Source organism: Cervus canadensis, chromosome 4 (assembly GCF_019320065.1).
Source record: "Cervus canadensis isolate Bull #8, Minnesota chromosome 4, ASM1932006v1, whole genome shotgun sequence".
Classification (NCBI taxonomy): Eukaryota; Metazoa; Chordata; class Mammalia; order Artiodactyla; family Cervidae; genus Cervus; species Cervus canadensis.
Window position 1 is genome coordinate 23,717,033 of NC_057389.1, and position 15,239 is coordinate 23,732,271.

Below are 15,239 nucleotides of genomic sequence, written 5' to 3' on the forward strand. Positions count from 1 at the left end.
GCTCTATTAGGGAAAAAGGCAGCATTTAAGAATTTCAAATTATTTTGTTCTTTAATTGATGATGATGATGCCCAGATTAAACAGTTTCAGTTCTGCTATATAGAGTGCATGTTGCTGTTTACTCACTGAGTCACATCCAACTATTTTGTAGCCCCATGGACAGCAGCCTGCAGGTTCCTGTCCCTGGGATTTTCCAGGTATGAATACTGGAGGGGGTTGCCATTTCCTCCTCCAGGGGCTCTTTCTGATCCAGGGATCAAAGGGAGTTAACTGCATTGGCAGGTGGTTTCTTTACCTCTGTGTCACCAGGGAAGCCCATAGGGAGTGTATGAAAAGAAAAAAAGTGAAGTCGTTCAGTCGTGTCCGACTCTGCAACCCCATGGACTGTAGCCCACCAGGCTCCTCCATCCATGGAATTTTCCAGGCAAGAGTACTGGGGTGGGTTGCCATTTCCTTCTCCAGGGTATCTTCCTGACCCAGGGATTGAACCCAGGTCTCCCGCATTGCAGGCACATGCTTTTACTGTCTGAGCCACCAGGGAAGTGTACACAACCCACTTAAGTTCTGGTGGCGGGAAAACCCATGGTTTCTCAGATAGGTTAAGTATATGGAGGAAAGGACTTTTATGAGTGGCCAGTAGCTAAGAAGGGAAATTATGATCATGGAACCATCGAAAATTGCCATCTATAGCTCAAAACGTGAAATAGTTTCATATGACTCAGTTTAATACACACCCTGCCTGAGAAAAGTGATTGATTTTGGTAGTTAGCACGAGAGCCTGAGCATGAAGAGATTTCATACATTATAATTTATAGATATAACTGCATTGAGCAAAGCTGTCAGAACATAAAGAATTTTGTTGATTGCATTAATTTGAACCAATGAAGGGTAAGATGTAAGCCTGATAAACTTATCAATACATAGATATTTAATTGATCATCTCCTGTTACTAGGCATCATGAATTTCCTTGACTGGCTCCTCATATACTGGGGAAATGCTATTAAACCAAATTGATAGTCATCCTGTCTCCAATCTGTCTAAATACAGCTGTTGAAATCCTAATATTTACCTGGCATTGTAGCAAGTTTTGGAATCCAACAAAGAAAATACATAAAGTTTATTCTAACTGATGTGAAAGTGACTCAGTTGTGTCCGACTCTTTGCGACCCCATGGACAGTCCATGGAATCTCCAGGCCAGAATACTAGAGAGGGTAGCCTTTCCCTTCTTAAGGGGATCTTCCCAACCCAAGGATCGGAACCCAGGTCTCCTATGTTGCAGGCAAATTCTTTACCAGCTGATCCACAATATAGAGCCATTAAAATCTTAAATAATTATTCAATATTACTGCAATATGTCTTTTGTCAGATCTGGGAAAACTGGCAAATGGTGAATTTTAGCTGAAAAATCCAAATTTGATATGATTTTATACAGAAATGCTACATAGAGTTGTACTGTTTTTCAGTGGACAATATACAATGAAGGTGATTGGACAAGGGAGCAAGTGTGTTCTGGCATGAAGCTGTGTCCACCTGGAAGAAGGGACTATTTTACAAAGGTGCCCATTGGGTAAATGGGATCCATCAAAATGAGAGACATGGTGAAAATGCCTCGTAGATAGCTACTCAAAACTGCTGCTTTAAAAAGCACTTTGAAAACTGAAAACTATTTACCTCCATTCTGACCCTTGTCCACACATGGGAAGGGCTGAAAAGAGATTTCTCCTTACTACCAAGTCATGCTTTCATATGGTACCCACCTTTGTAATTATAAATGCAACTCATTTCCAGTTGGAAGAGTCCTTATAATATTGAGTTGACAAAGAATTTTACAATTAAAGATTCAGAGATATAGAGCAGTAACCCTTTTCAAGATCTTACGAGGTACCCAATATTTCAGAGAGGGTAGGCTAAGCTTTGCTGCAGTAACAATCCTCAAACTCCAGGGGCTGAAAGCAATGAGCAAGTTTCTTGCTCATTCTGTTCTGCCCGTACTCCGAGTCCCCGGTCGGGAAAGAAGACTCCTCGAAACAATGCAACTCACAATAGGGGAATTTATTACTGACTCGAGCCAGGGCCTCCCGCCCTCACCAGGTGTGTGAGGACCAAAGGCCCCGAGCCCCAGTTCTCTCGGGTATTTATTAGGTCAAAATAAGCAGCAGGTAGTTGGCGCAATTGGATTGGCTACACAGTGTGTAGTTGGCACAAGCTGATTGGTTACACAGTTGCAAGGTAATTTTTGTCGGCCCAACGTGGGGCTTTCAGCTTTCCCCTGATAGGTTCCCTTTTCTCTGGCTAGGCATATGTTGACTGGCTGGCTCCAGGAGGCCTGATTATTATGTTACCCTGGGAAACCAGGCCTACTCCTAATCTAGGCTGCCTGCCATGGCGTTAGCCGTGACAGCCTCACAATTCTATGTATTTAACAAAGGGCAAATATTCAGCCCTAATCCTTTAAGCCAATGCTTCTCAAAATGTTGGTCTCAAACAGGACTAACAGCTATGGCCAGAATGTAAATCAAGTAAGGGTACCTACAAAGAACATCAGATGGACTAAACAGTGTGGTCAGTGACATAGTTGAGTTACACTTTAGCAGAAAAGCTTAAACTCACCAAGTCTGCAACAACTGTATTGGAGAACTCTATAGTTACCCGGGAAAAATTCATTTTTCTTCAGAAGAAAACACTGTGTACAGACTAGAAAGCCTGTGTTTTAAGGTATATTTGGTACTGTTGGCTTCAATTCAATAATCTACTCAATAAATGTTTACTGATCACATAAAAGTATATATGTAGGACAAATGAATAAATAAAAGCTTCCCTGGTCTCCAAAATTTACAAGTTGGTATGGGAAATAGGGTTTCCTAGATGACATCTGCCAATGCAGGAGATGTGGGTTCAATCTTTATGTCAGGAAGATCCCTTGGAGTAGGAAATGGCACCCACTCCAGTATTCTAGACTGGAAAATTCCATGGACAGAGGAGCCTGGTGGGCTACAGTTCATGGGGTTGCAGTTGGACATGACTGAGCACACACACAATGATGGAAGATAGGAAAGTGAAAATGAAAGTGTTAAGTCCCTCAGTTGTGTCCAATTCTTTGTGAGCCTAGGGACTGTAACCCACTAGGCTCCTCTGTCCACGGGATTCTCCAGGCCAGAATACTGGAGTGGGTTGCCATTCCCTTTCTCCAGGTGATCTTCCTGACTCAGCAATTGAACCTGCATCTCCTGCACTGCAAGCATATTCTTTATCATCTGAGTCACAAAGAAAGCAGGAGGTAAGAATCAGTGATTACAGTACATGCCAAGGCAATTATGAAGCTGTTTACAGGGTATTGGAAACCTAAGTGTATTGTTTGGGAGAAGAGGGAGGAATCACCCAGGGTGACTGAAACCAGAAAAATGACTGAACACCATGCTAAGCAGCTATAATTTTACTGATGAAAGTGAAAATCGCTTGGTCGTGTCTGACTCTTTGCAACCCCACAGACTATACAGTCCATGTAATTCTCCAAGCCAGAATATTGGAGTGGGTAGCCCTTCCCTTCTCCAGGGGATCTTCCCAACCCAGGAATCAAACTCAGGCCTCACACATTGTGGGTGGATTCTTTTACCAGCTAAGCCACAAGGGAAGCCCCAAAACACAGGAGTGGGTAGCCTATTCCTTCTCCAGCGGATCTTCCCAACCCAGGAATCAAATCTGGGTCTCCTACATTGCAGGTTGATTCTTTACCAACTGAGCTATCAAGGAAGCCAATTTTACTGATGGTGACACATTATCAGACTTATATCCACGACTCCAGGCATTTTGGGACATCACTAAGATTGAAGTATTATTGGACTTCATAGGTGGCACTAGTGGTAAAGAATGCACCTGGCAACTCAGAAGAGGGTTTAATCCCTGGGTTGGGACACAGTTGAACACACACAAATTTGCTGGACAGATGGTTGTAACTGTAGCTAGACTTTCCTCCATCTACTCATTTTGGAATTAAGCACTATTTTAATCTTTACAACTACCCTAAAATAGTTAGTTTTCATATACAAGAGAGCTGAGCAGATACTTTCTAGTTGAACTGAAACATGGTCAAGCCTGGTTTTGAATCAAATCTTATTCCTTAGTCCATATGCACTGCTTCTACAGCAAAATATACGTTTTGATTTTTCACTAGGATGGCCAAAACTTTACTATGTAACCAAAAATATTAGCTCCCTTCAAAAATGATTAATGGGTTGCAATCCCCAACCAAAATCCCTCCTCTCCCTACGCAGGTATTCTGGTTAGGGAAGCCTCTGCATAAGGTACACTTGGCCTAGCAGTTTCACTAAGTATGTACGGGCCCATTTAGCTCATAATTGTATAAGAGAATCTGGATTTTTATGGGAATCTTGTGGTTTTAAATATCAGCTTGAATTCTGAAAACCAGTGGAGGAAAATACATAAAATTGAAAAAAAAAAATTGTCGTGGTTTTAAAAATTCAAGCCAACACTTAAAAAAAAATTAAACTGGATGGAATCACACACTTCTGTGAAATTGCAATGGTTAATTTTACGTCGTTGACTGAGAAATGGTCTAGATATCTGTCTAAACATTACTCTGGATATTTCTGTGAAGGTATTTTTGGGGATGAGATTTCCTTTTTTTTCTTCCCTTCAGCTGCACTGCGCAGCTTGCAGAATCTTAGTTCCCTGACCAGGGTAGTGAAAAATGCCAAGTCATAACCACTGGACTGTCTGGGAATTCCTGAGATTACCATTCAGTTTCAGTAAAACTTACTCTCCACATGAGCAGGCCACATCCAATTAGTTGAAGGCATTAATAGAAAAAGACGAACTTCTGAGGAAATTCTGCTAGCAGATGGTTTGCAATTGGAACATCAACTCTTATGTCTCCTGCTTTCAGTCTATCCCATCAGACTGTTGACCTGACAAATTCACAAGTGCAAGAACCAATTTCTTAAAATAAATCTCTCTATAGACACATGCTGTTGGCCGTTTCTCTGGAGAACATCAATACAAAAAATAAAAGTTGTCTAGTCTCTATCATTCAATATACTCCCATACTAAGAGCCAGCCCACTGAAGTCCTTTACGGGGATTGGGTGAACTGCACTATTTCAGGAGAGTTAAAGGCAATTTTTTTCTCATTCAGGTATACCACTCAAATACTTAATTCAAAAAGACAAATCTAATAAAACATTTTCTACCTTGAGCCTGCTGTAAAATAAAACCCGTTACCTTTGGCTCTTGATACAAATTGTAAATTGGGGGGGGGGGGGTGGGGAACGGAGAAAAAAAGCAGGTCCTAGAACTTGCCAGGATGTAAAATGTTTAATATAGCTCAATGAATCTCAAAATAGGAAGGAGGCTCTAGTCCCCTTTCCACCAAGAAAACCCAGACAGCTAAATTTGTAATTTACCAATGATTCAAACAAAAAATTCAAAATGGTAGGAATCCTTCATGTTATACAGAAAATCTCCCCAAGCACAGAATACCATGACTTATCACTGATATAATTACTAATCAGAGCCATCTCACAACCCATTTCTCCTAGTCAAAGCATCAGAAAAAAAGGGGAGTATTTCCTTTATTATCTCACATGCTATTACAATTCATTTCAAATATTCTTTTAGTCTAAACAAGACTAATACTGGTCAGTAGCACATCTATGAAACCAAAAATTTCAATGTTATGGTACAGAGGAAGAAAATGAAGATCCTGAACTTAAATCTCCATACACTACTGATTTTCCTAATGTTTAACTAATTATCACTCATGGAGAGAAGTGAATCTCCTTCAAAGTAAAAAAAAAAAAAAAAAAAAGATTAAAAACGTATCTTTTTTTTTTCCTCCCTTTAAAATAAAAATCACAGGGTAAGTCTGCACTTCTCTTTTATAATGAATTGCCGACAATTTCTGACCCATGAAACAAACAAACAAAAAAATCAGAATTTAAGACCAAGAAATAAGCTAAATCAAATACATATTTAAGAAACTAATAATGCATTATTACCCAAATAAAATGTAAGCACGTGTTCAATTATCATGTTCCACATTTCAGAGAAGAGGCAATAAGGATTTATGCCATAAGTTTATTTACAAATGTATCTAGGATGCTGAGTTCAAGGGTTTGATCCTTTTAAGAGACTGCACCTCTTAATATGTTCCTCTTCCTATCTGTGAATAAAAACAAAAAAATTAATGACATTTAAAACTCATTTAATAGAAATCATTCAGTTTCATTAATGCATTGTCTGTCCTTCAATTTATGACTGGTGCATCAGAAAGCGTTTACAGTATCATGATTTTACTCATACTGATTTGCTTCATCATATGCAGCAAGTAATGGCTTGGATAAGTCATTTCCCTTCTAAACTAAGACAAGTGAAGTCCTTCTTTTCTAAAGTATATTCTGCAATTTATTCCAACCAACCCACAGAACCTCCTACAGTGTTATTTTTTGATGAAAATTCTAATTACAATATTAATCTTCTCACTCAGTGGTGCTTTAGTTTCTCAGTCGTGTCTGACTCTTGAAATCCCGTGGAATGTAGCCACCAGGTTCCTCCGTCAATGTGATTTTCCAGGCAAGAATACTGGAGTGGTTTGCCATTTCCTTCTTACTCAGGGACTCTACTAATCTTGCAGCACACACGATTCCTTCATGTACAGATTAACATATACCACCCTCAAGACAGATGAAAATTAAATCAGTTTACTAGAACTTTTCCTGGTCAAGAACCTCAGCTCTGGAACAAGACTGCCTGAATAGAAATCCTGATGACCACCGCTAGCTAAGGAATACTATGCAAGTTGACATTTTTTTTTTTTTGGTCTTAAATCACGTTAACACCTCACAGTCTTGCCTGGGAAGCAATCTGAGCCTATTAATATTAGGTGTGCCTAAAAACAGCAGTATTCAATAAACACTGGCTTTCAGGCAAAGATATGTTTGTCCATAGGTTTAACCGGTCTCCACCAATGTAACATGCCCACCTAACTTCAGGTGTATTTGTGATTTTGACGGAGTGGGTGGTTAAGGGAAGAAAGGAATAAAGGACAAACTTCTGTGAAGGTTATAAACCCATTAAATTTACCTGTCTCATGGGTTACTTTTTAAGCAGTTGGTGTCTCACTATAAAGAAAGGTGCAGCAAATCCAGACCCAAAGAACAAAGTCATCATAGCTAGTAACCTCCACTTGTTTTCCACTGAAAAAGGTATATTCTGTTGGGAACAAAACAGAACAAACAACAAATACTGAACTTCAAACCATCTGATTTTACAGATTAAAAATAAGTACAGAGGAAACGCTAATTTTTATATAATCAGGTTATATATGTCTGGTCAAATACTCGAGCTCTGGAACAATCCTGGTCCACCATTGTTATGTATGGAATACTGAGCAACTTAACCATAGATAGCACTTTTAAACATCTTTAGAATCATCTGACCTTCCCCGCAAACACTAGATGGTAAAAAAAAAATTCCTGGCTTTCCTCTTCGACTCTATCCCTCTACGCCCATTTCTAGGCCTCAGGGTAACTTCAGGAGGCTGTTACAGCTAACTACCCGCTTGAAGCTATTTATAATTAAAGCTAAAACCAACCTCAAAGGCGGTTAATACTTCTAATTTCGTCAATTAGTTTAAGACTAGCCTCACACCACAGGCCCTCACAATCCCGAGTTTTCAAATGACCTTCACTTCGAAGCCGGTGACCTTTAGCTAGGTTTTAAGCCACAATACCTGCAGTCAGAGGCTCTAAGGTCCCCCGAATTTTGAAGGGCAGGGTGGGACGCTAGGGTAAATGGGGGGAGCGCTAGAGAGAGACAAGGCCTCTGGCTTCATTTACACTACAGCGCGCAGTCACACTCCTGAACTTTCTCCCGGGTCTCTGGGGAAAGCGGAATGCTAGTCGACGTCCCAACTCAAAACCCTGGCTTCCCATTTCTCTCTTCACGGCACATAGTCCGCCTCGGAGTTCAGTCAGTCGCGGCCAAGTGCCCCCTACCCAACGAAGCAGGCCCCTTCCATACTAACCTTCCCTGGACCCTCCTCGTAGTGGCTCCGACGAACCACAGAGGTTGTGAACCTCCGGATGCTCTGTCCCAACATAGCGCTGTTGGAAGCTCTACAAAAGATCGAGACTGAAGGCCAAAGAAATGGCGGCCGCAAAAGGCGCCCTGCTTCCTCACGACCTTGTTCCCCAAAGCGTAAGGATCGAAAGGGAAGATGGGAAATGCGGCACAGTTCTCGGAAAACGCGAGAAAATGCCGCGCCGAGGGTTGTGGGAATTGTAGTTTATAGCACCGAGGCGCCTTGTCGGCCCTGAAGGATTGTGGGAAACGTAGTCTGGCAGCAGATTCTCGCAGTGACTCTTTTAGAGCTGAGTTCTTTAGGCTTGTTTCTAAAACGATTTTACTGAAGTTAACGAAGCAGTTTACGTGTGTTCTAGTTTATGGAAAAGGAAAATAAACCTCTCCCTTTTCTTTTTTTGTGGCTATATGCTAAGTGTCTCTAATTTGCACTACTACTCTGTTGCTCTGAGATGTGTGAAGAAAGCATAACAACAAATAATCAAATAATATGCGGTGCAAAGGATTTCAGAGAGAAAATTGAGTTGAAGTGCCAAGGGAAGGGTTACTGGAAGTAAGTGTAGTTGCTCAGTCCTGTCGGACTTGCCCCCCAGACTCCTCTGTCCCTGGAATTCTCCAGGCAAGAATACTGGAGTGGATTGCCATTCCTTTCTCCAGGGGATCTTGCCATCCCAGAGATCAAACCTGGGTCTCCAGCATTGCAGGCAGATTCTTTACTGTCTAAGCCACAAGGAAAGCCCCCTTGGAAATATAGAGAACTAAGTGGAACAGAAATAGGGAAAGAGGGCAGAGAAAACTCAAGGCCAGCATTAGTGTCGCCTGTTGGGAGTGCGGAAGAGAAAACAGCCTGTGATCCTGGCCAGCCTGGACTAGGAGCTGGTCCTCTTCTGCTGAACCTAAGCAAATTAATAGGACATGCCCATCAAAGTGATGGCTCAAGAACTTAAGATCACTCTATTACATATGAACACAGACAAAACATGAACATTGTTCAAATCACAAAAATGACCAAACATCACCATATGTCATCAATAGCATTTCTGCTTCTCTGTCAATTACAATGTTAATCATAAACTAGTCTTTTTCCTTCTAGGTAAAATTAGTTAAGATAGTAAAAGTCACTGGAAACAAGCCGAAATCCTATAAATTCTAACACCTTATTGAGATCCCGAGGGTTCCTCTAGGTATTTGATCTCCCTTACTGCAACCAATAATAAACCCAACTTCTTCATTTATAGAACAGAATGGCTACCCACTTGAGTGCTGACAAAGGTCTGTCTAGCCAAAGCTATGTTTTTTTTCCAGTATTCTTGTATGGCTGTGAGAGTTGGACAATGAAGCTGAGTGCTGAAGAATTATTCCTTTTGAACTGTGGTGCTAGAGAAGACTCTTGAGAGTCCCTTGGACTGCAAGGAGATCCAACCAGTCAATCCTAAAGGAAGCTCCAATACTTTGGTCACCAGATGGGAAGAACTGACTCAATGGAAAAGACCCTGATGCTGGGAAAGATTGAAGGCAGGAGGAGAAGGGGGTGACAGAGAATGAAGTGGTTGGATGGCATCACTGACTCAGTGGGCATGAGTTTGAGCAAACTCTGGGAGTTAGTGATGGACAGGGAAGCCTGACATGCTGCAGTCTATGGGGTCACAAAAAGTCCGACACGATGGGACTGAGCAACTGAACTGAACTGAACTCACTTCAGTATTCCTACCTGGAGAATTCCATGGACTGTTTAGTCCATGGGGTCACAAAGAGTCGGACACGACTGAGAGACTCACTCACTCACTGCTGGTAGTCTTTGACTAGAGGGTATTGGGAAGAAATTGGTGATAAATGAGGCCAGGAAAGCAGCATTAGGTTAAATTGTGAAGGGCCGTGCTAACCTAAGTTTTATGTTATTCATTTGTGGCAGAGTGCACAGATGACTCTTTTATGCAGTAGTAGTAAACAAAGTTGAATAAGATTTAAGTCTTTGAAAACTGGATATAAAGTGTATGTTTAAGCCATGTTTCACTTCTATCAAAACACAAAAAAACGAAGTGAAGAAATTTTATTTCTACAAGAGCTTGTAACTGAGTAGCTGCTGCTGCTGAGTCACTTCAATCGTGTCCGACTCAGTGTGACCCCATAGACGGCAGCCCACCAGGCTCCCCCGTCCCTGGGATTCTCCAGGCAAGAACACTGGAGTGGGTTGCCATTTCCTTCTCCAATGTGTGAAAGTGAAAAGTGTATGTGAAGTCACTCAGTCGTGTCTGACTCTTAGCGACCCCATGGACTGCAGCCTACCAGGCTCCTCCATCCATGGGATTTTCCAGGCAAGAGTACTGGAGTGGGGTGTCATTGCCTTCTCCGGTAACTGAGTAGAGATACATGTAAATATAACTGGTGTTTTCTCCTTATTGACAGAGAATATATGATATTCGGTTTTTTTAAAAGTCCCCATCAGTGTCTTTATGTATTAAAGGATTATGATTTAACTATAACTGGGAAATGTTTTCACAGTTAATAGTTAAGGTTTTCTGAATTCTCTTTTTCATTCTAATGTACATAATACCTCCTGTATATTTGGTTCATTGTTACTTCTAATTCATATTAATTGATTCTCCTCTGTGTATCTGTCAGTTAACTCCAAAGGGAACTACAGGAGAAATTCTTGTGTATGGCTTTGAAATTATCTGCCCCTCATGGGCTGTGTGAACTCATTTTATCATGACATGGGAGGGGAGGGGTATTCCTTTGCTCCCTGAATCTGGATAGACTCTGTGTGACTATTTCGACCAAGAGAATTTGGTGTAAGTGATGCCTTGTTAGTATCCTGCCCAGTCCTTATGAAATTGGCAGCTTCCTTTCCTGTTTTTGGAAGGTTTCCCCTCACAACCCTGAACTTCATGTTAAGAAGTTTGATTACTTGTTGGAGAGGCACCTGGAGAGTTCTGAATAATTCATTGGAAAAGAAGTGGGGCATAAGCTTAGATGTCAAGTATGTGAGTAAAGATATCTTGGATTCTCCAGTCCAGTCCAGTCCAGCTGCTAGTTGACTAATACTGAAGGACGCCAGTCATTGCTGTGTAGAGAAGATATGCCCAGTTTAGCCTTGCCCAAAATGCTGATCTACAGATTTGTGAGACATAATTAGATGGTCATTCTTTCAAGCCAGTAAGTTTGGGGTAGTTTGTTATGCCACAATAAATAACTGGAACAACAACTGCTCATCTGAACCTATCAGCCTCCAGAAATATAAAAGAAAATAATAAATTGTTTTAAGATGTTAAATTTTGGGATAGTTTATTGTAAAGGAGTAGAGATCTGGAACGGGTACCATGCACAATTTCTTATACACATAACCTAACATTTCTAAATTCAGTCATAGTGAATGGCAAGGAAAATGCATATCATCCTTGAGAACCTTTTGATTCAGTATGATACTCTTTTGCTATAAAATGAATTTCAAGAGAAATGAGACATTTCATGGATTCGAACAAAACAGAAAAGATCTTTAGGGACACGAGGTTTACTCCTAGGTTGTATTTTAAAAATAAAATCCAATTATTTTAATAGTGAATAGGGTGTATATCAGAGAGTGAGCAATGTACTTTCTAGACCTACATGAATCTTTGGAGACTGAAATTGCATTATATAGAACAATATATCTAGAAATTAAAGAACAGTATGTGTCATGTCTCTCAACAGCTACTACATTAGATTTTTAGGAACTAGGTTAGAATTCAAAAATAAATTGTTTACTAAAGAAGTTTATGTTTCTATTCTACATTTAATACTCAAGTTTTTTTGTTCTCAAGTTTTTAGAAATTCCTGCTACTGTAGAATTAAAATCAGAATATCATGCTAGCCTTTTTAAATTTTTACATTTATAGAGAGAAAAGAAAAAAAAAAACAAACCTGGTTTTAGGAAAGAATAAAATGTGATTCCACTGAGGCAGTTACAGTTTGAGAATATTGTGCCAGTCTTCTGAATGATTTAGTGATGACCAACTGGAAGAAAAATTTCTGCAAAAAGAAAAAAACAATACTTATATGATCAAGTTGTATATTTTACTCATTTTATTACTTTTAAATACCAATTTTTCCCTAAAAACATATCATGTTTTTCATTCCAAATTTATTGCTTAATCTCAATGAAAGTTTAACAATGATTCACTTTTTGAAGATTAATTTGTAGGTTAATTATTTGTCATGGAGAATTGCCGAGTATAGTTAGATACATTTTTACAAGGTGAACACAGAAACTAACATTTCTCAAATTGAAAATCACTGATTGTTTTTATGTTTATGGGCCATCTCCCTCTTGACTTAACTTATAATGAAACCTTATATTGCTTTGGCCAGGTTTCTTTAAATTCATTATGGCATTTCCTGCTTGTGTCTGTAACTGTAATACTGAATAATTAAATAGTTTCATTCATTTATTTTAGGGAAACACATAAATGAGGAAGGGAATATTGAAAACAAATTCAATGCATCATTCTAAAAAATCCTTTTTTGATAGAAGTAAGTAAAATATAGGAGATATTTGAAAATAAACCGACTTTGTTGCAATACTTTTGTTTTGTTTTGTAAAGAACTGCACATAAGGACTATCTGGAAACCTTGGTCTATAACTAAGCTCTTTTTTTGCTGATCAATGCATATCAAGTGTCGGTATATGTCTACTAGATTCAGGTGATATTCAGTTCAGTTCAGTTCAGTCGCTCAGTCATGTCCTACTCTTTGTGACCCCATGAATCGCAGCACGCCAGGCCTCCCTGTCCATCACCAGTTCCCGGAGTTTACCCAAACTCATGTCCATCAAGTAGGTGATGCCCTCCAGCCATCTCATCCTCTGTCGTCCCTTCTCCTCCTGCCCCCAATCCCTCCCAGCATCAGGGTCTTTTCCAATCAGGTGAGATTACAGGTTCCAATCAAAGGCACTTTGTTCCTCTAGACAACAGACTGGCAATGACATGGTTAATACAGTCCAGAAAGATGTGTTTATTTATGATATAATAGCTTTTGTATCTGGCTTTTCAGTTTGCACTTTTAATTAAGAAAAATAGGGTTTTCTTGAGATAACATTTATGCACTTTGAGTAAATTATTAGTAAACTCACAAACAGTTCTTTTAAATATTTCAACTAATTATAAAATTATACAAAGTGGATTAGGTTTAATTTCCCAGTTCTCTTCACATCTCTCAGATAATCTATACCCTCACTAACAGCATTAAAAACACTATCTTTGTTCTAAATTGGATTCAGCATCTTCTTACCAGTTTGTACTAAGGGATTCTTTTTTTTTTTTTTAAACAACAGACTCATGAAACTCATTGCTGTGTTTACTCTGAGGATTTTGTTTTCCCTCTGAGGATATGTTTCAATGTATTTCATGGTGTCATTTTTATGAGGACCCATAGGAGAAATTTCTCTCTGGTCTTAGAACTAAAATAAACATGCTTCTCCTGAGTAGCTGATTTGCTTTTTCCTTATGAATGCTGTGAATAACAAGCTTTATTGCAATTTTTTTCCCCCATATACTTATTCCTAGAGAACTTAGAGCCAAATGTGTGACCTACCTTCTGTGGAGACTGTGAAGGTATTTTGTATACTTTACTCTTAGCTCCATCTTCTCTTCTTATTTAGCTTTGCTTCACTTTTCTATGCAATTTTATTTTATCATAGTCTATAGTACGTGTCTTTGTTCTATACCTCAAATATTTTCTGGAACAGTATTAGCACATGTAAATAAGCTAATAAATCATGAATTCTCCTCACAGAGAAGGTTGTTGTAGTGTTACTTCATTGATTTTGCTCTTTGCTTTATAGAACCGGGGCTAGGTAAGGCAATTAAAGCTAGCTAATGTAACAAATGAGCCCCAAATTTTAATGGCTTAACACAACGAAGATTTATTTCTTACTCATTCACAATCTGAATCAGATGTTTGGCTGCAATCTTCCATTTGGTAATCCTAGAGTCACCATCTTCTTGGGCCTCACTCAGTCTTCTGGATTGACCCTGCCTGCCACCCTGCTAAGAAGGTAGAGACTTACACTAGGGCCAGGTAAGTAGGTGGCATACACTACTTGTGCCTGTATTCTATTATCGAAACCAATCACATGCTACCACCTTATCCAAACCCAATTAAATGATATACAGATTTCTGTGTGTCTGAGAGGAAATTGGAAATGTTTGGTTGAATAAAGCATCTCCTCTGCAGAGACCTTCTCGTTTCTTGCTGGAATCTTATGGAGTACCTCTGCAGGAATTCAACATCCTGTGGTTATATATTACCTTGGGACTCTGCTACACTGCTGCAGATACTCATAATCCTGTAACTTCCTATTCTGCACACTTTGCGAGATTTGCACACTTCAGGCAATTTACTGTACCTGGAATCAGAATGACATGGGCTCAAATGAAAGATCTACCCTGATTGTTTAGCTTTGGCAAGGAGTAAGTTCCTTCCTCATCTTTCAAATGGGGACAGTAATGTTACTTACTATATAGGGTTGTTCGAAGGCTATTAAACTGCATTGCTAAAGACTGCAAGCCATGTAACTGCCCAGCCTCAAAACCAAAAATTAAAAGAAAAAGAGCCCAGAGATAGACAGAGACATCAACTGTTTATTGGATAGGGGATCTTAGGTGTTCTCAACAAAAGATCCTGGAGCAACACTCCCACTGCAGGAGGCAGACAGCAGACTCAGTTGGTAAAGAATCCAACAGCAATACGGGACACCTGGGTTCAATCCCTGGGTTGGGAAGATCACCTGGCAAAGGGAAAGGCTACCCACTCCAGTATTCTGGCCTAGAGAATTCCATGGAATGTATAGTACATGGGATCGCAAAGAGTCAGATAAGACTGAGTGACTTTCACTTTCACTTGGGGCTTCCCTTGTACCTCAGTCGGTAAAGAATCTGCCTGCAGTGCAGAAGACCCTGGTTCAATTCCTGGGTTGGGAAGATCCCTTGGAGAAGGAAACGGCACCCCACTCCAGTATTCTTGCCTGGAGAATCCCATGGACAGAGGAGCCTGGCAGGCTACAGTCTATTGGGTCCCAAGAGTTGGACATGACTTAGCAACTAAACCACCACCTCCAAGCTGCACCCCTCAAGCCTACAAGCCTGTAACTGCCCAGTCTTGAAAC

The 15,239-nt window shown here is 40.0% G+C and overlaps 1 protein-coding gene and 1 non-coding gene across 2 annotated transcripts; both read right to left on the reverse strand.

The window, feature by feature from the left end:
• Window positions 1–5,313: 5,313 nt before the first annotated feature.
• LOC122439557 (cytochrome c oxidase subunit 7C, mitochondrial) lies at window positions 5,314–8,205 on the reverse strand. Its single transcript, XM_043464714.1, has 3 exons — window positions 8,043–8,205; window positions 7,100–7,228; window positions 5,314–6,179 (listed from the first exon to the last, which is right to left on the reverse strand). Exons 1-2 carry the CDS (start codon window positions 8,115–8,117, stop codon window positions 7,112–7,114), a joined length of 192 nt encoding a protein of 63 aa, XP_043320649.1. The 5' UTR covers window positions 8,118–8,205; the 3' UTR covers window positions 5,314–6,179; window positions 7,100–7,111.
• Window positions 6,279–6,341, reverse strand: LOC122441130. The gene has a single exon (XR_006269265.1). It is a non-coding gene; the product is annotated as a small nucleolar RNA Z39 (small nucleolar RNA).
• Window positions 8,206–15,239: the final 7,034 nt, after the last annotated feature.